Source organism: Labrus bergylta, chromosome 17 (assembly GCF_963930695.1).
Source record: "Labrus bergylta chromosome 17, fLabBer1.1, whole genome shotgun sequence".
In the NCBI taxonomy this organism is placed as follows: Eukaryota; Metazoa; Chordata; class Actinopteri; order Labriformes; family Labridae; genus Labrus; species Labrus bergylta.
The window spans coordinates 15,243,294-15,270,456 of NC_089211.1; the positions used below are offsets into that span (position 1 = coordinate 15,243,294).

A 27,163-nucleotide genomic window follows, 5' to 3' on the forward strand; every position below is an offset into this window, starting at 1 on the left:
AGTATTCAAAATAAAAGCATTGCAGAAGTCAGAACTTAATGCATAAAGAAAATGTTAACAAGTCATGCTTTCTCATTCAGAATGTGTACACTCTACCCATTGGATGGAGCTGTGGGTATAATGGTTGTGCTTCAACACCATTTTGGTAATACAGATATAACATGGAGAACAGCATTAAACATTAAAACAGTGTGATACTGTATCAAATAGGCATTCTTCACTGTTGCTATCATGCAGGCCTTATGTGGATTTAGTTTACGCAAAATTATAACTATTATCATCTTTAAGTGGCAATATATATATAATACTCAAAAGTCAAGGGGATTTTTGTCCACTAATATTTGACATGAGCTCTGCTTCTTACGGGAACAGAGGACAAGAACAGTAGCATAACCTACACAACCAGGTGTGTAGTGTAGAAGAAGAACATATCCTTTATTAATCCCTCGAGGGGGGAATTCAATTTAACACGCTGCTGTCTGTCACAAATCACATTTTAACGCTTCTTTTATTTAGCCCTCACTGTGGCATGTAGGTTGAACAATCGGTGTTTCCTCCTGTGTGCATGGAAACGTGTATTCATACTGACAGTATATGACAGTTCGGCAAAGATTCATGTCGTTCGTGGCAGAACGTTGTACCGATGGCGGTATTGTTACCGGTTTACTTCCCACCCCTTGCTGTACACATTCTTTTATAGAAAATTACAACTTAAATAACTGTAAAAAGTCACATTTATAAGAGAAATTGACAAAAAGTCTGTATGTATAGATTTTTTGTGTAATATAAGTTATTGTCTGAGTTCATTTAGGTCAACCTAAAACACAGACAACCTCCCCCCCCCCCCTCTCTCAGTTAGTGCAACTGTGCAGCCGGGTGTGCACTTAGCTTGCAAACCTTGGCACAGCATCGCAACTAACAGCAGCTGGCTGGCAGGATGGGGGGATGCTCGGACACACAAACACAGCTTTTGTGTCTTTCTCCCCTCTCTCAAACATGTTTCACTCAGTGGCCAATGCGAGAGTGTCATGCCTTAGCTAGAGACCAAGTTAGAAGCCATTAGCCTCTGTCAGACCTCACTGTTGTGACTATAGAAACACGGTGCTTAATCTGTTGACGAAGAGAGACAGAGGAGGAGCAGAAAGCAACAACAGAAGTTTTTTTTTTCTACAGCAGACAGCACCTCTGCCCTTTATTTCAGCACCTATGGCTGCCTGCCCTCACCAAATGGATTTCTGAGAAAGCAGGATTACTATAATGTACTGTATGCTAACGTGTTTGACAGTGCCGTGCATGTGAATGGAACATGCAGATAATTTAATTTTCAAGTAGGTAAAATGCAGAACGTATAAAAGCGTCAGACGCTCCCCTGCCAAAGCTTTGTGGGAAGTACTTGCAGAAAGGAAAGGTCAAATTACTCCACTTTCTGAGCTTAACTCTTCCTCAGTATTTTTCTCCGAAACCCTGCTACTGTCAATCTTTCAACTTGGGAAAGATGGAGAAAAGATGTATTGAGTTCTGCTGCTGAGGTAGAGCACTGTACAGTTATTCAAATTAAAAAAAGTAAATGAAGGATGATTTGGCCATTTGATTGATAAAAATTGTTGTTATATTCTTCTTGCAAATTGCTCTATCTCCATTTTCTAGATCAAAATAATTCCAAACTGCGGTGCTTCTACGAGACGCCATCAAATCCACGGTGCTGGTTCATGTCCGGGTGTTAGAGCAAGGAGAGCAAGGCCCATTAACCGGAGCTACAGCGACAAGCTAGTTCCTCCAACGTTTCGGAGGAGTGACATGCCTGCCCCAGCTTTAATAAATGCATACTAAAACAAATAGACTCATTTTCTCATCCATTAAAACATTCTTGGAATCTTGGACAAATTGGAAGCTAAAAGAATCTCCACTTCCATTCTGTTGAGCTGTGATAACGAGACCTTTAGCTGCTTCTCTTTTAACCAAACACAAACATGTAGAGGCTGCAGTTGGCAAATCAACTTAGTGCATAGAGGACATGCACATTGTTTTCATTAACTTTTTATTGTTTCACAGTGGATTCCTTTTGTGCTTCTTTTCCACTGTGCATCATTTCGGATCACTTTGGTTTGTATCCCACATATTAGCTCAACCAGCTGAAAAACATCTTGCAAAAAAGAGCTGTTGTGGTTGTAAAGATCGAGGCGGAACTTACTGCGTTTGTGACCTCTATTTCATAGACCTTCTGAAAGGAAGCTCGGTCGAAGAAAACCAACTTTCCGTTTCCCTCTTCTTTCTTCACTGATGTCCCCGTTACGAGGAGTTTATCGTCTGGACTAAAGCAGCAGTCGGTCCTGATGAGGGAAATCACACACATTCAGTATCGTCAGTTAATGAGCCTTATTTTATTCATTCCACTTCATTAGAATTAAGATCTCAGTTCTTGGCTTACATCGTAAAGTAGTTGGTGAGGCCAGTAGCTACATTCACAGGCTTCCTGAAGTTGCGTATATCCCACATCTTCAGGGTGTCATCCCCTAGAACGATGGAGACATTTATTAACTGTTTGATTACAATACACAAAGTCATCACAGTGGAACAGTTATTTATTTCCCTGTAGAGCACCGTGTCGTCTTGACTTACAACAAGGCTGTTAGAGTTGTTTTTCAATTACATTAACAGAAGCATGTTAAGTGAGGCTCTTCAGAGATTTATTCTTGTTTACCACTGTGTTAGAAAACTCCTGACTAGCTCAGCCTCCAAACACAAACTCAAGTTGTTCTGTGTATAGATCACTTCAACATTATGTTCTATTGGCTGTGGCTGCGGTTATTTTGCTCAAAAAGAGAGATGTTACTTCTTCTCTTAGAAGCCTCGCTTTGAATGACGGATTAAGCATCAGACCTAAAAAAATGGAGGATCTGTGTGGAGCTGCTGATGAATATGGAGGACATGACTGAGGTCTTTTTTTCTTACCTCCACGTGAAGCAAGAGTCACACCATCGTAGGAAAAGGAGAGGCAGGAGGTGTCGGATCCTGGGATGTGTGCTTGTTTACAGTGAAACTTAGTGTGCACCTAAAAAGTTAAAGAAGGAAAAAAAACAATGTATTGACCAATATAGTTGAACAGGGTCTTGTATAACGTATTTATAAGTAGTGATGTGTTACACAGCTCTAGCTTCAGAACCTATAACAGAAACAACAATGTATTAACTCTGTGATTTTGAGATCAAATAAAAGATGAAATGTCGTGACATTATTCCATGTCATGAAAGAGAGTAGTCTGGAGGTCTTTAAAGCAGCAATTCCATCCCGTTTACAGTATGTTAAGTATTGGCAAGAAAAAACAATATAAGGAGCAGTTAAGATGAAATTGATTATTAATTACACAATAAAATTGCATCCCTGGCTTTCTGCCTTTTCCATAAACACAGCAGTAACTACAGCTGATCAATATTAAATAGTTTTTCTGATATAATGATATACTTCAATATGAAACTGCTAATCCTCTGTTTCAGTGGTAAAAGTTTCAGATGCTCAAGGCAGCAAAATAAAGACCTTTTCATTCTGTGTCTTCAACACATGCCGTTTCAATTTCCTCCATAAAACACCATCAAATATATTCAACTTTGAAGCCCACCACAACTTATGAAATGTCACCAACTTTACACACACTGTACCCGCCACGCTCTTAAGCAACACTCCAGACCACAGAGATTTACCTTGGCAGGCCGAGCTGCCCGTCTGGCAGGCACATCGTATTTATATTTTTCCCCTTGCTCCTACCTTAAGTATTATTCTAGTATTCCTACTGTGAACAGCGAACCAGCCAGTAGCCTTCATCAGACAGCCTGTTAACTCTGGGTGAACATTGCTTTTGGTTTTTCATTCTTATAAACTATACTCAAACCAGTATTAGGTCACAGAGGTCAGCCAGTAACAACAACTGTTTTAAAGTGTCAAATGAAACTTCAAACCACCACAAAAAAACAAATAAGAAAACAGCTTTTTAACAGCACATGTGCAAGAAGACTATGAGTCAGCAGCGGTTTGGAGTCGTTGAGATCATTAACTGTTTAGACAAAGTCTTAAAGTCCTCTCTCTAAATGAATGGACAAGGGACTCCACTATTTACATATTAAAGTAAGGTTAATAGTCATCATGGGTAGTATAAAAGTATAAAAACCTGTTAAAGTTTGATAAAGTCTTCTGTGGGTTTTCTGTGGCTCGTCAGGCCTGAGATGGTTATCTATTAACCTCGATGATAACAAGGTAGGTAAGGTCTGAAGAAAGATTACCAAGTTCAATTAAAGTTAATCTGAAACTTAGAAAGCTGATCTGCCACTTCAGTTCAAAACAAATTATTATACTTCCTAGTACTTGCAGTGGGGTGCCTTCATAGACCAGTACATTACACTCAAACCCCAAAAAAGCACAAGTCAGCAAACGCTGTACAGTTACAGTCTCCTTTCTCTTTGTTTCTCTGCAGAGCAGGTTCATGTCCCTTCTAGTGACATCACTACAGCAGTATGAACAAAAATAAAATCATAAACATGTACCCCGTTATTAAATCATTCCTACAATGTTTTGCAGTGAAACAACTTTCACAAGGATGGAATGAACATGATAGTAATCTCAATCTTTGAAACACCAAACTCTCACCAGTTCATCATGGTTATCTCATTCAGGAATATCTGAGAAATGGACTTTAAGACAGGAAGACGTTTAAACAGACAACCCTAAGCTCAATAAGTTTGTGTTTTGGATTTCTGGAAAAAACAAGTAGCAGTCTCTGGAGCTTAAAGAGAGTTAAATTCAAGGTCTTGGTGAGGCTTATCATGAGTATAATTCTGCCCTCATAACTATTTCTCCGGCACGTTGCTGTATATCAGAATGTGACCTTACTCAGCTTGGCTGTGATGATCAACATGTACCAGTGAAAACCAAGAAGGCTGACTGACATTTCAGTTGCGGGTCATTGTATGGAGGTGAGAAAAGAGTAAGTTAAAGGGAATGGAGTCTCATCTTTGTAGTTCATGGTGTGATATGTTGTTTTATACAGCTATAGAAAGAAAGAGAAACATTGTTGGCCGTTAGGGGTTATTTTAAAAAACCATGACAAATTACCACACTATTCATCCAAAGCACTTCTAATTAATCCCAGCCACTGCAGACATGTCCTCTGCAAACAGAAGCATTTAGCTTCACTTTTAAACAGCTGTTTCCAAGATGGCCCGCCTTTCAGTGTACTTCTCATAGCTCACTCAGAGCAAGCAGTGTACTACGGTTGTACAGAGAGTGTGTGTGTGTGTGTGTGTGTGTGTGTGTGTGTGTGTGTGTGTGTGTGTGTGTGTGTGTGCGCGCAGCTCCAGGCTGGAAATAACCCGGCTCGACCACTCTCCTCTCTTTATCTTTCTCACACATACACACAAAGGAAAAGAAAGGCGAGACAAGCTCTCTAAAGTTAACTCAAAATATGAGCAAAAAGATGGAAAAGGAGATAACCTTTGAACAACTGAAATTACTTTATAATTCATATTGCTCAATACAACATTTAGTTTTCACTGGCCTATGATTAGAAACCAAAATATGTTCTAAGCAATTATTAGAAATACAATTATTTACCAAATTGATACCTAAGAAAGCTTACCTCCAGCTCTGGAAACACAGTTGCCCCATTTTGAAGACTTTCATTCTTAACTGTTGTGCGTGTTAAACCATGTATTTGGGCATTTTAGTATTAAATGATTAATTTCAATTTCTAATAGCTTTTTTAATGTCTTCAAATATCTTCTTTTGTACTTCCAGCTGTAAAAAATCCAAAGTTTTCATCCACAAGTGTTATAAAAGCAGCATACAGCCTAAACAGGTAATCTAATGTAAAATATGTTGCTGATTGGTTTTACATGTATAATCAAATTGTTTCAGCATTTCGCGTTATGCCTTGTGGTCTATGTCCACTTTCTGCTCTCTCCACACTCTCTTTCCAGTACCTTAGTTTGGCCTCCGAGGCCAGGTTACCATGATCGATCATTAAAAGAGAACGATGAAGCAACAGCCTGAGAAGTAGGCTTGCTAACACTCAAACAAACATAACCTTGGTTTATACAGCTACATTTTCATTAATTCTAAACGGAATGCAAATAAATCAGTGAAAAGAGAAGTGCTGCAATAGGGTCTTTTGACTCACGGAGCTGGATAAGGAATTCGATGTGAGCACAGAGTGTGAAGGACCGATAAGATAGAGAAAAATTGGCCCCAAAAAATAAAGAGCAGGAGAGAGTGGAGTGTGAGGTGAAAGACTGATGTGTCCTTATGATACAAGACGGAAACGAGGCCATGCTTCACTTCCAAAGTAAATGGAGGGAAGTTATTAACTTGGACGAGACAGATAACACTGTTACCTTGAACTGGAGATAGCATGGATTCTTTTCCAGCCCTTGGCCATCTAGCCTCTTTAGTCTCTGCAGGGATAATTTCCTGCCTTCCTTCATCATTTACCTCTTTTATTGCCTCCAACTGAAATCCATTTCGCTTGTTTGTTATCTTACATTATCTACCTATTCTTTTATGTGCTGCTTTGAAATTGACTTAAATAAGAAGTCAAGAGGTCATTTAAATATATAAACTACAATGTCTAATCTTACAGCCTGGCCACAGGTCATCTCTGACCTACTAGACAGCAGCTAAAGCATTATGGGCAAGGCTTAAATCCAGTCAAACACAATATTTCACCTTGAGAAAGACTGAGCTCTGAGAATTAACAATTTTACTCCAACAAAACAACTTTAACAAGGAAATATGGGGGCCCCATTTCAATCATGCCGCTTAGACCATGTAAAAAGATGGATGACATGACAGCTCCCCAAATGTGAAGCCAAACATTTGGAGCCTTTGAACTTTCCATAACCACAAGTGTCTGCTTCCAACTGACACAAGAATCTGTTCTGCTGTGGATTGTTCTGACCTCAGAGATCTTTGTCTTTTTTTTTTTTTTATTGGTAAGTTAAATATGTGTTTTGGTAGGTGGAGTTCACCAGAGCAATAGGTCAGCATCCGTCCCTGGTGGTCTTTTGCCGTCTTTTTTGTACAACAGGAGGGGGTGTAGACCCGTCATCCGTCTATATATGCAGTCAATGTGCCATCATAATGACTAATGAACAGCTGTGTTGTGTTTTCATGGACAAAAAGGAGCGTATCCAAACACAACATTCCTATATGTAACTGGTTGAACATCTATGCATTGTTGGCACAACTAGGTTGTGTAAGGGTCTGCTAGTGAACCAGTTTCTCACAATTATCTTGTCTTATGAACTGTTACATGCAGCACATCAATGGCACATCATAAAAACACGAGTTCATGCAGAGGATGGTCCTGGCAGTAACGGAATAACGCTGTTGACTGAGACGTTCAGAGTTGCAGATTAGGAACATATTGTCTCAAAACGTGATATCACACCATAAATATATTGTGAGGAGAAGGTGACGAAATTAGCTTTATGTAACTTCAGAGAGGATGCAGTGATGTTTTTTTTTGTTTTTTTTAACACGACCTTAAAATCAATGTTTTTCACTTGGCCACAGGTTTTCTCAGGTCAACTAGTTAGAAAAGTTATGAGCTCTTGTTCGGCCTGTGATGAATCACTCCACATGTGACGTCTTTCTTTCTAAAATTAACTCCATCTGCTGTTGGCACATGCTGTGTTTTAACCCCTTTTATGTTCTACTGTTATGGTTATACTGTCTTCGATGTCTGTTTTGTTAGTACAGGAAAGAAATGTTTTCTACATGTCCATTTTTATATTTGAAAAACATGCTCTCATCCTAAACAGGTGGACAGAGGTAAGACAACTCATGTCCAACTGGAGGAAATTATGGAAAGAAAAACAGAGACGAGGACAATAAATGGGTCAAGTAAAAATACTGTAGCCTAATCATTACCAAGCAGGAAACACTTAATCTCATTCAAACATGAGTAATTATCTCTAACAGTCAGAAAAGTAGTCCCTTTAATAGGTAGCCGGTGGTTATTTTAGCTGAGAATTGCAAACATACACCCTCGCCAGCTATTTCTAGATCATTTACTGCGGTTGTGAGCGCTTGAGTGTTTATTTACTATCCTGATGTTGGCTGCCGTCGGTAGATGCCATGGTGTTTGCTTCCTGTGATAATCTACACAGCCGGTTTGTGAAACTGGATTCTCATATGTTGTTTGTAACTCATCTCGAGCCTCATGACATCCTCTGTAAGCTATGCCCTTTTCTCTAGCCTGAGAAAGCATCAGGCTAATGAAACTGAAGAAAGCCTTTGTGGGTCATTTCTACAATGATATTCAAGTGTACAACAATCTGTAGGACTTTGTCAAAGCGTACAAAGTCTGCGTTTGGACACATCCATGTGCACACTAATACATCCATCTAGCAGCAGGAGTTGATAAATAGCTAAAGGAATACAGCATTGGGTTTCATCCTCAGCAGACTATGATAACAATCTACCACTGCGCCAACTGTTCCCAACCACGCTATCTGACCATCATAGTATAAATACTGCCAGGCTCTGCTTTACCCCCAGCCTCCATACTTTTACAACCGCACACCTGAAAGACTTACTGATGCTCGCTGTGAAGTCTGATGTAACATCTCACTCTGACCTCTGCTACTTTCTGGGGATCGAGTGGCCAAACCACAGTCCTTAACAGCTGCTCTGATCTTTCATGGAAATCAACAAGTAGGGATGGCGCAGCCGCGTGTGTGTGTGAGAGGAGCAACACTGAAGCCAGTGTCCACATAATCTCACAGCGTGTTATTTAAAAGCCCATATTTTTCTTTTTCTTCTCTGCTACAAACTTGGCAAAAAGTGAGATTCTGAACTCGTCATTTCCAAGTCTTTAATGCTGTTTGGAACACGGGTTAGGAATGGGCACAATACAGCAGCATTCAATTGATCGTAGCAAAAGGGTAGCTGACCCAAAAAATATGTAAGTCAAATCAGATGTGACTAAGAAAAAGGTAGCTTTGATTTGTGATTAATCTTTTGGTAGTTCAACCCTAGAACTAACCCCTTTATCAGACCTCGTGTTTTACCTGTAAGATGGTCATTAATCAGTCCACCCAAGCACTTGATGTAGAAAAGATTTTTATCTACCATTTAACAACTTTTTGATTGTTTCCACTACTACAATATATCATAGGATAAATGATTGTACTCATCTGATATCAGAGAAAAAGTAGCTCAGCGAGCAGTCCCTTAAGCAACGAGCAAAGACAAACAGTTTTTCACTGCTTTATTGACTGTTTTTTTTACATGTTTCAATTAATGTCAGTTTGTTTTGGAGGGGATGTTTACAATGAACATTGAAGTTATGTATTTATATTTTTCCATGAAGACATATCTCAATAAAGCTGTTTTGTAATCTAGTGGTTATTTCAATCGTAGAAGGTTTAGTTAAGATTTTTTATTGGATTTTAAGAAGTTCTTCTCTGATTTTCTGGTCTAATCTTCCACTTCTCAATCTTGTATGACCCACCAAGTAACTTCTTTACAGTGACACAGTGTCACATTACTGTGTTGAGGGTCCTACTGGGTCTGTATAATGTGCTGGTCAACTATGGTGCTCAAATTATGCAGGACACAAAAAAAGTGAATGGTTCTAGAATAACATGATGAGTTGTGAAAGCGAGCTTTGAGCAATGAGCCTTTTTTAAAAGAACACGACGATTTGAAGGCAAGGCATTAAGGTTCAAGGTGAAAGGAAAGGCTTGCACTGAGTAGCACGGCAAACAGATGCAGAAAGCAAGAGAAAGTTTGCCAGTTTCGACATCTCATGTTAACACTCCCCGACTGAGTAGTTCATCAAAACTACCACTTTCTTTGGGACTGCTTTGATGTCTAGAAAAATCTACGTCATCCAATGACATCATGACATTCCTCAGATCTCTGTGGTAATGTTTTTCAGCTAAGGTCTGCACCCCTCAGTGCACAAAGTCTTGCAGAGTGCACATTACCTGGCAACCATTTAGACGCAGCTTTGTAATTCTGGCATCGACCCCTCTGGTCAGAGAAGGAGCGTGCAATCACTCTCTGTGTCAGCGCGCTACGAGAGACCTCCTTGACTCCCATCGTAGGATCAATCAGCCCATGTCAGGGTTCAGGAGCACGATGTGTCAACTTCAATAGCTTCTCTTCGGGCTGAGCAGGAGAACAAGGTCATGTACATGATTGACCGTGATTGATCTGCCTGCATATTCGGGCCATGAGTAATAGTAGCGATACAACAGGAGATAGGCCTCCTTTGAGCAGGGGAGGGAACGGCAATAAAAGCATCGGGAGGTGGACTCCTTTTTAGGCTTGTGGCTGGATTTGAGTCAGCAGCCCAGGTTGATGATTAGGGCAGAGGGCACCGGTGAAATTCTTGAGCCATTCAGACAGGACAGGCTCCAGTGGTCAGGCTGCAGACATGACTATTGTAAGCTGCTATGTGATGCAGGGTAAATATTTAGTTTGGTCAAAGAGGGGTAATAAATTCTGAGAGCTTTATCCCAATCACTCCTGATGGTCGAGTGGAGGAGAGGTGGGAGTCGATACAAAAGCTCTGACAACAGGAGCGTAGAAACAAAGAAGACAAATCCTCCATCTAGCTACGCACATGTTTTGTTTGTCCTGTGATTACAAAGTTGACTGTTGGGAGTAATTATCGGGTAGCCTACTTCCCATTTGACTAATCTGGATAAGCCCCTTAGTCCAATCAAGCTGTTCCAACTCACTAACTACAGCTTAATTGTCACTGTCACTATTCTTATACAAACTAACAAACAGAGGCATTCAACCTTGTCTACACGAGGGGATGGACAGATGAAAAGATATGTAGTGAAACAAAAGAACTAGAGTAGAAATATTCCAAAACATTTAAAGCAACAAAAAAAACAACTTGGATGTTTAATACTGGCTGTATTGGATACTCTAACTATTTGTGTGTAGTCCTCCATAAGTTTTATAACCAGTCTTGAAATGTTGGTTTATAGTGTTTTAGGACTCCCAAACGAGTGACTGTAATATATTTCTAACACCTTGGAAAATAACTTTTGAAAGTGTGTTTGCAAAAGAGCTAGCCATGATGTAACACCAAACTGGAATGATGCCTGACATACGTCTTCTATCCAAGTACTGAATTACGATTGTTGCAGGTCCCCTAAACCCCCTCCCCAACAGAACTGAACCTCTCAACTTTCTTTTTTTCTTCTTCCAATCTGTTTTGTAATGTGTGTGAGCAAGCGAATGCGTAGCAAGCCGCCACACCTGGATTGTGACTGACTAAAGGGAAACAACAGCAAGTTATTGTGACAGCTTGAGGAAAGAGAGGCTCGTGGATAGAATGACAGCCATGTTTAACCCATTTGATGAAAGGTGAGGAGACGCATTATCTGACACTGAATGGAAGTCAATCTGATCATCTGCAACAATTTGTCAAATAACTCAAGTGAATACAGTCAAATAAGAGAGCGCAAAAGAAAGTACTGCAATACTACAGAGCAGCCAAGATCAACTATTACCTCAACAATGTGAGTCTTGAAGAATGGAATGCACACTTTGATCCACTAATTACATAATTAACAAATAGTGGAAAATGTAAAGAGGGTAATTGGGATTTGGCCTCCCAGTAACTTTTATGAACCTCGTTTCAATCATCACACATCAGTTCATTCAGTTACATAATCAGCTATTTTGAGCCATGGGGGGGGGGTACTGTCCACATTCTTTCAAAAACTTTCAGAGATGTAACACTCCAAAATGGTCCACTACAAACCAATGGGTGACAGGATGGAGGCTGGTCTACTTATTATATACAGGGTTTACATGATAGCTGCTTAACATCGGTTAGCACTGCTAATGTAAGATTTTAGCTCAAAGCACTGCTGTGTCTAAGAAAAGCCTCACAGAGACAAAGAAAATATGGATTCAGACTCTTTCTGCAGGACTCAATGGAACTCAAGCTGAAGCTGACAGCGATGTTCCTGATAAATGTGATCACGGGGTAAACACTGGTCGGACTGGTATATATTCTCAACTACTCCCAGATTGGACAAATGTATTTGAAAAGCAGGAATTTTGAATTCTGGTTAGTGTTAATGACTTTTTGAACTCTGACCTCTCTGCCCTGTGACCGGATGACCTAAGGCTCATGACTCTGCACTGAGGGCCATAACAAAACAGACTTCCTAAGTTTACAACCTTCTACATACTGTTATGGTTGGTATGTGTGTATGTTTAAAAACTCACGCTTAGGTTTCTGTCCCAGATCTGGATTGTGCCGTCCTGGCAGCCCGCTGCTACGAGCTTCCCGTCACGGCTGTAGGCGCAGCACGTGGGGATGACCTTCTTCCCCTGGAAGGAGCGCGGTTTGAACACAGACTTGTGTTTCTTGTCAGACTGCACGTCCCATGTGCGCACGGTGCTATGGACAGACAGAAAAACGAATAAATGATCCCCCATCATGACATAGTCACAAAGTATCTGTCCCTCAAAACATATATTAAGACAACAGCCAACAACGTAATGTCTTTCACATGGACACAAGGGTAGGGTAGCTATAAGTAGCAGGTTGAGGGGTTAACAAACAGCATAGCAGTCTGACAGTCATGTCTGAAGATTTCATTTAGTCCTTTAGCATAGAACACAACATGCACCCCCAAGAGGCGGTTCAAGGTTTTCAAACAGTAAATGTGCAAAAAGTAAATTTATTCAATAATGTCCTGAAATCAAGGTTAATATTCAAACATTGAAAACATACTAGCATAATTAGTATTTATTTAATGAGAGAATTCAAGATAACTAAGGATGTCCCTATAGCAGTGAAATTAAACACACGGTTTGTAGGGCTAGTCGTCCATTTAGAAATTTAACACAAAATACAAAAGTGAAGAAGACCAACAGTCACTTTTTTGTTAATTCAAGGATCTGATAAATAACAAAAACGTTTTGTATTTGTATTAAAACCAGGGGAAACATTTCACCTCTGACTCTGCTGGCATGACTTCCTGTTGAGAGGATGTCCAAGCAAGCAGTGATGCTCTCAACTTAACCCACCTTACTTTAGTCACTCTCTTTTCATCTAACTATGTTCACACCTGTTCAGGGCTCAAAGAATGAATATGTGAGTGAGGATAAAGTTATATGTAATAAATGACAAAAAATAAATACAGAGAGTGATAAAAGAAGACAAACTTGATGACAAAGAGGCAAATCTACTAATTACTACAAGAACCTCACACCTCCACTGGTATTTCCCTTACCTACTACACATAAACATATTAAGCAAACCTCTCACACACCCACACAGGCACTAATGCCAGACAGAGTGGGTCCAAATGCGTCTGTGACACCCTGCTTGCTCTAGTGAGCATCTCGACCTCTGGGTCATGAGGTCAGCGGAGGAGTATAAACATGGAGTCAATGCTGCTACTCAAAGCCAGGGAAGGATTCCTCTGTGGCTGGCTACAAAAGTCACAGACAGACACACTCAACTGTGTTTGGATAACTCTAACAATGTGATACAAATGCCAGCTCAAGACATATGGTTTGAGTGAGGACTTGCAAGGGTCAAATAAAACTCTGTTTGATGCATGGCTGCGTTTAAATCCACATAAACCAAAGCTGTCAATAAATCAAAAACTCTGGTGGGAAAAAAAAAAAGAGAGGGTCGCCAGAGTGCAACATGAAGAGCTGATGCATTGTGCATGTAAGTGTTTACACGAGCAGATATACACGTGTTTGTGTGAGAGTGACTGAGGAAGAGTGATAGTCACGGACTTGATGACAAATTGGTCCACCTGCTGCCTCACACAGACATCTCTATTTTGTTTACAGAAGCCTTAAGGCATCTATCAGGCCACTAAAGACAACATAACCTTTCGCGTAGCACACAAAACCTGGAATGCTATTTATCGTAAAAGGGCTATGGACTCTTTCCAAAATGTGGCAGTGCTGGCTGATGGGGCGCCCAACAGTGTGGAGCACAGGGCAATCACTCACTGCACACCCAGATCTGCAAACCCTTATCATAGGAAGTACTCGGGTACTTTTAATTGGAGTGTGAAAACCTTCTGTATGCAAAGAGGGATCTGAGAAACTAATTAACTTTCACTCAGTCTCACTGGAAACATCTGGGGCAGCGTCCAGATATTATTCTCTTAGAGGAGGTAGTTGTCTTAGGAAACTAATAGCAATGAAAGAGTATGAGGTGTCAAAATATTAACAAGTGACTAGAAGAAAGTACTGAAAACATAACCACCCGTTCCTCTCTTCTTGAACCCTGTTTTCCCTTCAATCAGCAGCCTCCTTTTCCTGCACAACTGCTTCAAAGACAGAGGTATGAATACTATCAAATGAGACCCATACATCCTTGATCATGCATGCAGCTCTTCATGAGGTTCCACAGTCACTCACGCTTCGACTGCACAGTGACAACTCCCTAGGCCGCAGATTTTTATCTATGCATCAGGTTGTAGTCCTGGTGGGAGCTACGGTTGCTTGGATCACTTTTCAAGATGACGAGATAGGAAGAAAGAATGGATAACAATGGCATAGTTCTGCTTTGAGGATGTACGTAGGTCAAATTCTGATGATGTGGACAGGTTTTGTTGTCTGGTGGCTGGTTGACTGAATAACTGGGGCATTTGTTATGAGAACGACGGATAAGGAGTGAGAAGACGCTCCACGGTTTGGGAGGAGGAACAGACACAGGGGCACTCAAGCAAAAACAAGAAAGACTGAGCACTGATGGTTGAAGCAAAGATTTTCCAAAAGAAAGTCCTGGCATTGTCCAGTAGTGGCGTACATGGAGTTAACCGTAGTGTGACGCAGTACACATTAGTTTTTCATTTTGAGCGAGCGGGTGGGCTGATGACATCATCTAAGCTAGGGGTGGAAATTGCAGGGTAACTCACAATAGTAGACCTGATACGTAGCCCATAATCTTTTATCAATATTTTGAAAATTCTGCCTCCTTCTGTTTTGTGTTGACTTAGGCACCCTCTGTTGGCAAATCAGTACCTCTTAACTGTTGCGGATTTCATCAAGTACAGTAGTTTAATTTATTTTTTTAAGACTAAAACAAAAGAAGGCTGTTAATCAGAGGCTACACTTCTCATCGCAGCGGTGTTGGGTTAGAATCCGATCTCAGCTCTTTGCTGGCTTGTCTCCACTTTCTTTGACCAATAAAGGCAAAAGTGGCCAAAAATAAGACTTAAAAAAGGCTGTTAATTCAGGGTTCTATTCATCCCCTCCTCTAACACCTGTTCTGTGGGTATGTATGCATCATGATCAATCTTGTCGCTAATGGTCTTGTTTGCCCACAAAGAGACTAATTTCAGTCTGTTTTATAACCATGTAAGAACTCCTCATAGGACCTTAGATACACTGAGTTAAGCAGAATTATATATATATATATATATATATATATATATACTTAACTCAAGCTAAAAGAAGCTTTTCAAATTTAATCAAGAAATCTGGTTGATAAGCTCGCTCAGTTTAAGAAATTGGTCTCATATTTACTTCAATAATAAAATAATACTTTACACCCTAAAGAGGGTCCTGACTGAAAAATTCAGCCATGGTTGTAAGTTGAACATGAAGGATGAATGCACTCTTTAAAGGTATGGTATGTGCGTTCTTGGGCAAGATATGGAACACTTGCTGTGTAAGGTGAGCAACAGCTTGAGACGAGCTGGACTGTGGATGAACCTGATGTGTGAATCGCCCCAACATGTTCACACACAATGTTTGAGGTCCGTTTTCAGTCTTTGTCCCTGTTCTGCTCCACACCAAGCAGCAAGGGCCTCTTCCCCTTGAAACAATGGCAATGTAAGCCATCACCAAGCATTTGGCTGAAAGCACTGAAAAATAGACGACCTACTTAAATGGAAAAATGATAGTGCAAGCAGTTAATAATCAATCAAACATGATACACTACTTCAAAGAAATATTAACCTACTCCTACTTGAAAACATATATTTGAACACAAGGATTTATCAAAGCTGAGGATCATGAATCTACTTAGTGCGACCATGTTGTCCTCAGGGTCTCCTTCCTTACAGCCACACATCCAAATCCAGCTGCAGCTCTGACATCAGGCCAGCACAAAGGGAATCCCTGGCATTCAAACCTCCTGGAAGCATTCCTCAAATTGTGTGTATTTGTGTGTTCACATGCGCTTGTGTGTCCCAAGACTCGACACAAGTAACATGTGGTTCTGATTAGAAAGTCGCCGTTTGTCCTATCCTCTGCTGGGCTGGCTGAAATTTCAGTCACAAAAAGAGCATAACATGAAGTTTTTATCGGCCTCCAGGGGGAACACAAAACGACACAAAGTGAAACCGAGAATCCACAGTGTCATATCCATGAAGACGCTTTGATGCAAAGCTTTCCACCATAATAGTCAAAGTTAAACAAATCTACAGAACGCAGCAAAGTTTGTGTACCTCAAATCAATTCAATAATGTTTCAGTAACTACTGTTTGATTTTGGCCATCAGGAAAAGCCGCAGCTCAAGGAAGCCCCAGCCGTATTTTTAGAAATTAATTCAACTTCAATCCTGCCAATGAAATTCTTCCAGCGGGACTAAACCTTCACAAACTGCCTTCACTTTCCAAGAAATAAATCAGCCGATTTCAAACAGGTGTTTAGCCTTTCAGCAGAGATTTAGTTAAAGTGGCTGAATGCTTAATATGGATTTGGCCCTATTGGACCACATATGAAAAAGTTTGGAAAACACTTTTAAAATCAGACTACTCTCAAACAGAATGACAGATGAGGAAACTTTCACACCAGTCTGAGCCGAAAAGCTTCTCGCAGACGGTATTGAGTCACACAGTTCTACTTAAGCCTCATTGAACCTTCAGTGTCCAAGGACAATCACTACCACCCTGCTGCTACATTATTGTGCTCCATCCGTACTTCCCTCTTATCCACTTCCTCCAGGGGAAAAGAGGTCTGTAAATGAAATCATTCAACAAGCTGGGAGTCTGTTCTTATGAATGAGATTCTAAAAGGGGACATTAAATGAATCAGCTGGGCGGTCCAGTGATCATACTTAATACGCTTTTCAAATAAACACAACAAAGAGTCTCTAACTAGGGCAACACTGGGAGAACCAGAAAAAAAACCAAGGTGTTGATTAAAGAAGATACAGCAAGTAGCAGACACCCACTGTTACTATCGACCAACTGCTGGTCCATGAGGCCCACTGACTACAATCTGGCCCCTGCAGGGTCCCAAAGTTGTTCAAAGGAAGGAGAGAGCGGCACGAAGACGCATTGTTTGATAGTCCTTCCACAATAACGAGAGCATTGCAGATGGAGGCATCGACCACACATCATTATACCCTACCAAGATTTGCAAAAGTCCTAAAAAAAATATTCTAGGGCCAGTTCCAAAGAGGAGGTAAATCCAGAATCCCCTCATATGTGACTTGATCGTCACAAGCCAAACAGGCTTTTTGGGGGGGAAGCAAATCAATTTAATAGGTAAAATTTACCCGAGAGAGAGACTGCTAATGCATCAAAATACTTTATTCTACAACAGAGAATCTACCAGAGCACAAAAACAAGGACTAAATAGTGAAATCTGGATGTTTTGCACCTGTTGAAAGCCAGATGGCTACATGTACCTTGCATTTGAGAACTAAGAAAGATCTTTGTAAACGTGTGAAGTCTTCGGAGTCCCACATATTATGCTGCAAACAACAAATGTGATGCAAAGTAAAGGTGCAATATGAGAGATTTGAAAAAGGGCTGGATTGAAAAATATTTCCCCTGTAAATCACTTTAGACAAGCCCTCCCTCTCTTTCATCTCTCGTTGCTGTGCTGACCTGCTCTGCTGCCATGAGCCCCATTCACATGCAGCTGTTCCGCCTGTGAATGGTTCCCAGTGCGCTCCATCTCCTCCGCTTGCTCTCCTGTGAGCCGACCAGGGGCAACACCCAGTGCTAACGTGCCAGGGGAGGATTTCCAGAGCCTCAGTAAGAGCTAAATAAACCTGCCCCCACATCTGGGGGAGCCGGAACACTGGTAAACACTGGTCTGCGGCCTGCCCACAAAGCGAGGCCCTTGTTTCCACTTGATGATAATAGCACAGGGTTGCTGCGCTGCTGCCTGTCACACTCACTTAGACTCATCACCGTGGTCTTGCTCAGAGTCACACATATTCACTCACAAATATTCACTCACACCTCTAAAAAGGGCTGAGGGTTACAGTTTCTGCAGTAATACAGGTAGAGTGTCACTTTTAAGGGGACGGAGCCTGCTAAAGTTTTTCTTTCTGAAGCAGAAAGATCTGAAATGTGTGTTTGTGTGTGGCGTGTTTCTATCTCCAGCAGAGTTGCTTTGGTCCAAATCACTGCATGCAAATAAAGGGCTGCCTTTGGACTGCATGCAATATAAAATGTGCCATGTGGCAATGCACAGCTGTGAGGAAAAGCTTCTATCTCCAGCAGCAAAATCTGGGCTAGAGGACTCCCTGCTGGTGGCAGCGACCAAGAGAGCAAAAAAAGTATTAGACATGACCAACACAGGTTAGCTGCCGGGTGAGTAAGATTACCAATAAATAGTGGACAAGTAATTACAATATGAAGTAGGTTTGACCATGAAGGTTGTCTTTAAAAAATTCAAAATTACATTATGTTCTTTTTATTGTTTGTTTTTCAAGATGATGCAGACCTAATGTTTTTGCACATCCTGATAAATCACATGGAATCATGGAACAGAGACACAATGTATTTACAGTTAGAAAGAGCAAACACGATAGTAAGTCATAGTATGACATAATTATTATTAGATGTCTTTCCCTTATGGACTTTGTAAATATTTATGTAGACTAATTACTAATGCTGGAATAACAACACGTTTGATATTCCTGTGCGTTTTGTCGTTTTTTTGGTGACAGTTTTTTCTATAAAAACGTAATGGATGTTGATGTTATATTACTTACTATATTTAATCTAAAACAAAAGAGACATAAAGGTAAAGACTGCTCCTTCATCTCAGAGCTCACAACACTTATTTAAGACTCACCCGTCATTGGAGCAGGTCATGAACTCTTCTTTAGTCTTGGGGTGCCAGCAGCCACAATTCAGCATGGCTGTGTGACCCTGAAAAAAGAGAGAGAGAGAGAAGAAAATGAAGAAACTACTCATTTATAAAAGGCAATAAGTAGTTAATAAAGCAGATCCTTAGGCTAGCTTGCAGACACTGAGGTGCAGCAGCTAACTGTGAACCATGTGGAGAACTGTTGAACAGTCAGTAACATGGACTTTTTCAACTGATTTGAAACTTGAAGAAGGCCTGGTGGAAACACAAAATGGGAAAGTCTACAGGAGGAACCATTGAAGGTGCATTTTAACATGTGTAAAGACGGCTGTTGTCCTTCATGGTTAAACCTGCAGTGGCAGCCATAACGCGGAATATAATGTCACAGTTAATTATTTCAGGGGTGTCATTATGTTTTTGTGCATTTTCAGAATTGTGCAGTTTAAAGTTCAAGTATAATGTCTGTAAGAACATCGACTCAGATTGGTTTTAAGCACAGAGAAGATTCCTGGAGGCACCACTTATGTTGCACTTTAAAAAGGACTCTTCCTTTAGGAAAGGACCTTTAAGGACCTCTAATTTGCTGCCTGTTTTGCAACCTTGACTTTTAGCCCTCCTCAAGACAGACTTAAACTCTGCAGCAGTGCAGAACGCTGTGATACGGTTTCAAACTTTGAGCTTCTAACAGCGAGAGTAACTGTTAGACATTTCCTCTGCTGGGGTATTCCTGTGGAGAGCTACTCATAACAAATGACTTCAAAGTGGAATATATCCCAGAGAGAGGCCTCCACAACTGCCAGGTCAGAGAGGAACACTGCAGTGTGCTGCAAAGAGGCTTCAGACATGACATACTGTGATATGACAGGATGCTCCAAAAAGCAGAGCCTAGCATTAGCAGCAGAAGTTGACCGAATGACATCGGTATGTGTGCATCAGAAAAAGACACCAATCTATTATTAGTATACTTCAAACCCATCACTCTAAGAATCGATAAAAAAGTAACGGCTTAGACCATGCTGTTAAACGACTGAAAATTGTTATTGTTATTGTATTTTTTTTACATTATTGTATTGTATTGTGTAACTTTACATTTACATTATTGTATTTGTTTACATTATTGTATTTTTTTTATTTAAATGATGTAAATATGTTTGATCTGTTTCTTAACTTCTGTTTTTATTTTTTGTAAGTATATTCCCGTCCCCTGTTTTCTGGAACTGCTGTAATGCACAAATTTCCCCCACGGGGGATCAATAAAGTTTATCTTTATCTTTAAAAGGACGGGTAATAAAATGCTATGTTTGTTATACTCTAATCTTACTATATCTCGAATGGACTGTGAGTGACTTCTTCCCTGCTTAGGGTAACAACATCAAAATAAACAGAAGCATTCCTCGACAGTCAAAAATGAAATAGTAACAGAACGATAATAACTTTAATAGGGCCACTTTAATGATAAACAGCATCAGGAACACACCGGCATACAGAGTTATATTTAGCATAAGTTACTTTGATTACTGTGTTTGCAAGGTTTCATGAAGGAGATGCTGAAAACATCAGTAGGTTAAGAAATAAACTTAATCAAGCATTAACTAGATCTGGATGATCAATAAAAAATAAATGAATTAAACAGAAATTTAACTGACAACATTTCTGATTGTTTAAAGAAAGATTGAATTAACGTTTAGGTGATTTCGTTTTTTGGTTTTTTTAAAGTCAAACATTTTCTGGTGTCAGCTTTCAGAGGTTGTGCTCCTTTTCTGCTATTCCCTCACTCCCTTCGGTTTGAGCAATGAATGGACAAAACAATGTATTTAAGCATTCTTGGATATTGAAAACAGAGCCGAGCTTTTTTTGTTATTTTTTTTTTTTTGCATCTTCCTGGATTCAACAGAACAACTATTATTCCCCCCAAAAAAAATCAGATATCTTGCCCTCCAATTGAAAGCACATTTAAACCTTCTGTGTGGAAAATCTCTCCGTGCACAGTAGGAGGCACGTTACCGTCTGTCATCAGAGGGGGAGCAGAAGCAAGGACTTCATTATCACATGAGACACAGCTAATCGACTGGGACATTGTCAGCGGGCCAAAGAGCAGTTTCATTGAACCAAACTCTCCCATCGGCTCCAGATGGGACCGAGCAGGACAAGTATGTAGGACATCCAGGAAAACACTACTCACGATCAATGGGCCTTCACTTGTAGCAAGCGATTCTTATGGGTGGTATAAACCATGTCTAAATGCAGTGCAGCTGGCACAGATGGTTAGTGACCACCAATACAGCTTTGTTAAACACAGTAAAACCCAAACATGGGCGCTTAATTAGGATCCTCCTTTGTAGATGCAGGTACAAGCAAGAGATGAACCATGACTGTCCTGAAAGCATGTGGTGTTCATCTCCCCCTATGCGGCCGCCTCTGGCTGATCACACAGCACTTAACGTTATCCTCACATTCAGACACAGACCAGCTCGTTGCCGAACCTTGCTGCCATTATGAGTTGGAAGGATTTACCCACAGAGCAAAGGAGCAGAGCATCCAGCCTGTGATGATGTTCAGCAGGCTGGTTTAGACGTGCTGCTGCTGTTGCCAAAGACGTTAAAAATGCTCAGCTTTACATGACTTTCGTCTTAATATTCATGTGTTCGTCCATGTAGCATTGAATTTGGATAATGTGGACGATGTAGAGAGCTGTTTACAGCAAAAAAGCTCTTTGAACACGCTAAACTCAGCCTGCTCAAGCCCTGAGAGCAGAAGTGCGCAATTGGCTACTGGCTTGTAGAGCATTTTGCGGCTTCAGAGTAAGATATGTCCCCCCCATGAGTTGGCAAAGACCAAACAGTAACAGTTGGATTTTAATTCATCATGAGTCAAGAAGTAAAGCTCAAAATGGCGAGAAAAAAATGGACCATAGAAGCTGAATGTGTGAATAAGCAACTGTTTGCGAACAAGTTTTCAATACAAACTTAAAAGATGATTTATTAACAATGAGTACACAACTCACTGCCCTTAATAGGCCAAACAATTATTCATTGCAGGTCAAAGTTTGTTATGTTAAGGTCTTAATCCTAAATATCATTGTGTTCCGTTCTAAAAATATTGTGCTCCTCAAGGCAGAAGCTGAAACTCTGGAATGCGGAAACATTAAAAAATAAATAAATAAATAAATAAATCATACAGAACGAGAGAAAGGATGAACAGAAAGGGTTTCAACAAACCTTCACGTTTGCTAAATGTACTTTGAAGAAAAACAGACTTACATTGTGGTTCATCCCAGCGACTTACCCTCAGTTTTCTTCTACGGTGATGGATTATTACTGACATTTCTGGTGCTCCAGTTTATCCTTTTGTCCAAATAAAGCGGCCTAAAATCGTGCTTAATTGTTACTTTGTTTACAACTTTTTTGATCATCTGACTGCTTGTGTTTATTTCCCTGTCAGACTTTCTCTCCGTGTGGCCGGACTCCAGTTATTACTTAGTGTACTGAACTGTAATAGCAACCAACTGAAGCAACATACTAAAATACAACTTAAGTGTAAGAAATACTTTGCCTTGGTGTTGGCCATATCCACAATGTACTGGTCTCCCTTCACACACTCCATGACATTGAAGCCATCTCGGTCCAACACCTTTGCCTGAGCATTCCCAGAAACCACTAGGATGACATCACCAGTGATGCTGTACTGCAGGGACTTAATCTGATGGCTGAGGAAACACAGACAGACGACACACACACACAAAAAAAAAAAAGAAAATCAGACAAAATAAGACACTTTTACATGGCATCTCTGTGGTACTGACACGTTCAGATAAGTGTTTTAGATCTGTTTGCGGGCCATCTGCGAGCTGTGATTGTGAAAGACATCTGCACCACAACATAGTTACACAAGAATCCTTCAAAGGGTTCAGGGACAGAAAAAAACAAACAATAGATACAAGTAGCTATAGGAACAAAACAGGACAACATCTGACGTACATGTGATGGTTGTACCTTTGATCAACAGCACGCAACAGACACACTGTAAACATAACAGGATTATACAGCTAAGAAAAGAAAGGAATGACACATCCTACTTTATAAGACACAAGGCACACGATGAAAGACATTTAAGAAAAAATAAACATAATTATCTTTCACTGACATGTATCACAAGAAACAGGGCGAGGTATCCTGTGTGAAGATGAAGTTTATCTTTTTAGGATAGTATGTTATATATATATATATATATATATATACATATATATAAATGTTATGTTATATTTTTACATGTCTGGTTTAAGGCGGGATATTTACGGCCCTGTAACATCTCGCCGACCGTCAATGTTAAAGTCACAAAAGTGTCATTGTGGGGACAAGTCATCCCACTGCTGTGCTGGCATCAGAGGTAGTAACAGAGGCGTTATAGGGCTGAGATGGGATCACTTTAAGAAGGCGGGTCCAGTGAGATGGAGCAGCGATTTGTGTGTGTGTGTGTGTGTCCCTTGCTTCTGTTACACCTTAATGCAGTATAAAATCACACGCTGAGGGAGTGCTGGTGGCGCAGTGGTTAGTGCGCACGTCACATTTATGGAGGCTATATAGTCCTCAACGCGGGCAGCCCAGGTTTCGAATCCAACCTGTGGCACCTTTCCCGCACGTCAATCCCCACTCCCTCTCCCTGATTTCCTTCTCTATTCACTGTCCTATCTCTCAAATAAAGGCACAAGAAGACCAAAAAAAGAATCTTAAAAAAATAAATAAAATCACACACTGAGACACCATTATTACACCGTTTTGTATTCAGTGTATGAGTACAGAGACGAACTGACGGCAGAGTCTCTTATAGCGCTGATGCGGACTTACAGTGTAAAAAAAGCCTTAAAAAACTTTTACAAGGTATCTACAAAGACCACCAGCATCGCTGCAACTGAAGAGGCTGACAACTGTCCAGACCATTTAATCTGATATATTATCAATTCAAGTTAATATCAAATAATGTTGAGCACAGTAAAGGTAAGACTGGACACGTGTTTCTCTGTTTAAGGAGAAGAAAGATGAATTTCTGAAATGAAAGTGACGCTAGAAGAAATATCATGTTTACTTTGGAGGCTTTGGCATCTTCTTAGACTCATTACATACCACCAATTGCTCATTTTCCTCATTGTTTTAGTTTGACTGAGCTCATAAGTTGCTATTTTGGGCCAGGAGAGAGCAAAAGTGGACCTCAAGGACGACACAGCTCTCTCTACAAATCCCAGCTTGTTAGTGAGCCAAACAGGCCACTAGATCTCATTTTAATCAAATTAAATGTAGCGTAAAATTTTCTTAATAAGGGGAAGCCCGCTCCAGCGCAGCCCACTTGTTTCCAAAACCAAAAAAGAATTTGCTCTTTGATGACAGACTCAGGAAAACACAGAATAAACATGCGCGGACACACAAACACCCACATATCTAAACCATCTGCTTCTGAAAGGCTCATTTTGAATGAAACGGGAGGATGTTGCAAAGTTAACATGAGGTTCAATGATGCTCAGCAAATGTGTGAGTGTTTCTGTTCCTGTGTACACTTTGGCTCAAGGAACGACAGCGAGTCCACTGCATGCTTGCTTGAGTCTAATTAAGCACATGTTAAGCAAATGTGTTGACGTTCCACGTTATGTTCTCAGAAGTGAACTCACCACTCACAGGGCTGCAGAGATCTGAAGGCCTGCAGAGCCTGGTCCATACCGGCAAAATCCCAAAACCGGACATCATAATCATAACCGCCGGTCACCAGACGGGCTCCAGAGGGGTCCAAACAAAGAGCCGAAACCTGAGGGGTTAAATACCTTACTTAAAAATAATACACAAATCGATCTAATGATGCTCAAAACATTTAAATATTTCACAGTGTCATCATTCTCCTCTAAATATTTAAATATTATATTTGTGTCATAAACAAATAATCAAATCTAAAAAATGTTTTAATTAGCAATCAGCACTGAACCTGTATTTCATATCGTCAAATATACATATGTATATATGTATATATAATATCAAAATGTATCACTTTTCTCTGAGATACAAGACATCCACAAAAAAACACAGAAATTTCTGCTGAGAAAATGGTGCTGAAATGATGACATATCAGTGTGTGCAAAATGTAAATATAATATGTTGATTGTTGATTAAAAGCCACTTTCCTCTAACAATAAAGGTAAATGTCTTTATTTTAATGTGTTTCCATAGAGCCGTGAGGTGCTTAAAAAAAAAAGTCCTTACTGTCTTGGTGCCGTGCTGCAGAGTGATTTCATGAGTGTCAGGAATCTTCTTCACGGGGTTCTAGGGCACAGCGTTGACATGAACATAAGGAAACAGTAAGAAATAAAGAAGGCTGCATTATGTGAGCAGAAGTTCATCCAGAAATACAACTACACATGACATTTAGACTCTAATAGGCAGCACAAATGAAAGCTTCAAACCAGTCCTCAGCTGCAAATACCTGACTGGAAACAGTTACACTGCTGGATGTTAAAGGTTAGAATCTGAGCAGTATGACTTATAACCTCAGACAGTTACTTCACTAGATGACTGAGTGAAAACACAGTACCACCACACCTTGAGACTTTTTTGAGAAATGTGGCATTTTAGGATTTTTATAATGACTTATATATCATATAATAATATTCATTTAGTTTTTAGTAACACAATCATAGTTTTCTCATCCTAAGCATTACACTTGATGTTTATATTGTCTATTGCTGCCATCTAGTGGTGAAACCTTAAACCTGCCCCACAAAAAGGGGCAGGCGCCTTTAAATAAGCCCTTTAACAGAACTCATTTTGATATGTCACATTAGGAAAGCTCAGCTTTGCTTCTTTGTATGGCTTATTGTAATATATGAATAAAACAAGGCTCTAACATATACATCAATAATAACAACTGTTCTTCTCTTGATGTTAAAAGTCAAAGTGTCTGCTCTGAAAAAATGCTTATTTGAGGCTGATTTGACATTTTCGACAGGAGGAACAAACACATGAAGAGGTGGTGGGAAATATTTAGTCATACTTGTCTTTTTTCCTACTGTTAAAGGCAGAGTCAGTAGCATTATTCATTGCAGCTCGTAAAACACAACACTCAAACTGGGCCCCTCCTCCTGCTCCCCACACTCACATACATTTACTGCTTGTACCAAACACTGAAAGCTATGGTACGCTAGCACAAGGTAACCACTGGTGTTTGGCACCTGTCTGTCCTAACACAAGGTTCACCCTTGTTTTGGAACAAGCTTTATCCGCTTGGCAGAGGACAGAGTTTCTGCAGACAGTCACCACCACACGTGTATGGAGGCCCGAAAGAAACGACTGAGTTGCATTGCTCTTGTCTAAGTCTATATTTTATTTCTTAGGAAAAAAGCTACTGACTCCATCTTCAAGGGGGGCACACACTTAAAGACTTACATTATCATCTTCATCATCATCATCTTCTTCTGCATCCTCTTCATCATCTTCGTCATCACTGTGAGCTGTGCCGCCAGGTTGATGAGACTGCCTAACCAGCTCATCTTCATCGCCCTGGGCTGTGTATTGAGGAGGCAGTGGAGGCCCAATAAGCTCTGAGTCCGAGTCTGAATCAGAACCTGAACTACTGTCACCACTGCTTTCCTGTTTTCTAAAATAAAGAACATCACTGTTAGCCTAAGCACAGACATATTTTATACTTAAATAACAGACATGTGATTTACCTCTGAGGCACAAGCGGCCTGACCAAACCTCAATGTAGTTTTTCTTCAATCATCAAACAAAAAACAGAAACACATTGTTACCTTGAAGAAGCAGCTGCTGATTTGTCTCTCTGAGTGGGGAGCGATGACTCGGCTGATTTGGAGCTCTCCCCTTCTTTCTCCGTCTGGCGCTCCTCTTAAGAGGCAACAATAATTTAGTTGCATACACCCGGTTGAAACGGTTGGTAAAAAGCACAATGTTTTAAACCTACCTAATGCACGCTGACTCCTCTCGATGGCTGTTCGACGGGTCTGTTCAAAAATGGCATCCAGGTCAAATGTTCGAGCCTTCTTACCTGAAGGGAACAAAGACAGACGTAGATGAAGGGTGACTCATCTCACATTGTCAGGTTATTATAT

At 40.3% G+C, this 27,163-nt stretch overlaps 1 protein-coding gene across 1 annotated transcript in view; it reads right to left on the minus strand.

The window, feature by feature from the left end:
- Window positions 1–27,163, minus strand: part of LOC109981124 (WD repeat-containing protein 70) — a 40,029-nt gene that overhangs the window by 11,087 nt on the left and 1,779 nt on the right. Inside the window, exons 3-13 of the mRNA XM_020629772.3 lie at window positions 27,016–27,099; window positions 26,846–26,939; window positions 26,481–26,691; window positions 25,302–25,361; window positions 24,719–24,852; window positions 22,612–22,765; window positions 19,045–19,121; window positions 12,253–12,427; window positions 2,953–3,052; window positions 2,429–2,513; window positions 2,192–2,330 (exon numbers count right to left, since the gene is read on the minus strand). Of these exons, the coding sequence (XP_020485428.2) occupies window positions 2,192–2,330; window positions 2,429–2,513; window positions 2,953–3,052; window positions 12,253–12,427; window positions 19,045–19,121; window positions 22,612–22,765; window positions 24,719–24,852; window positions 25,302–25,361; window positions 26,481–26,691; window positions 26,846–26,939; window positions 27,016–27,099 (1,313 nt within the window). The remainder of the gene's footprint in view (window positions 1–2,191; window positions 2,331–2,428; window positions 2,514–2,952; window positions 3,053–12,252; window positions 12,428–19,044; window positions 19,122–22,611; window positions 22,766–24,718; window positions 24,853–25,301; window positions 25,362–26,480; window positions 26,692–26,845; window positions 26,940–27,015; window positions 27,100–27,163) is intronic.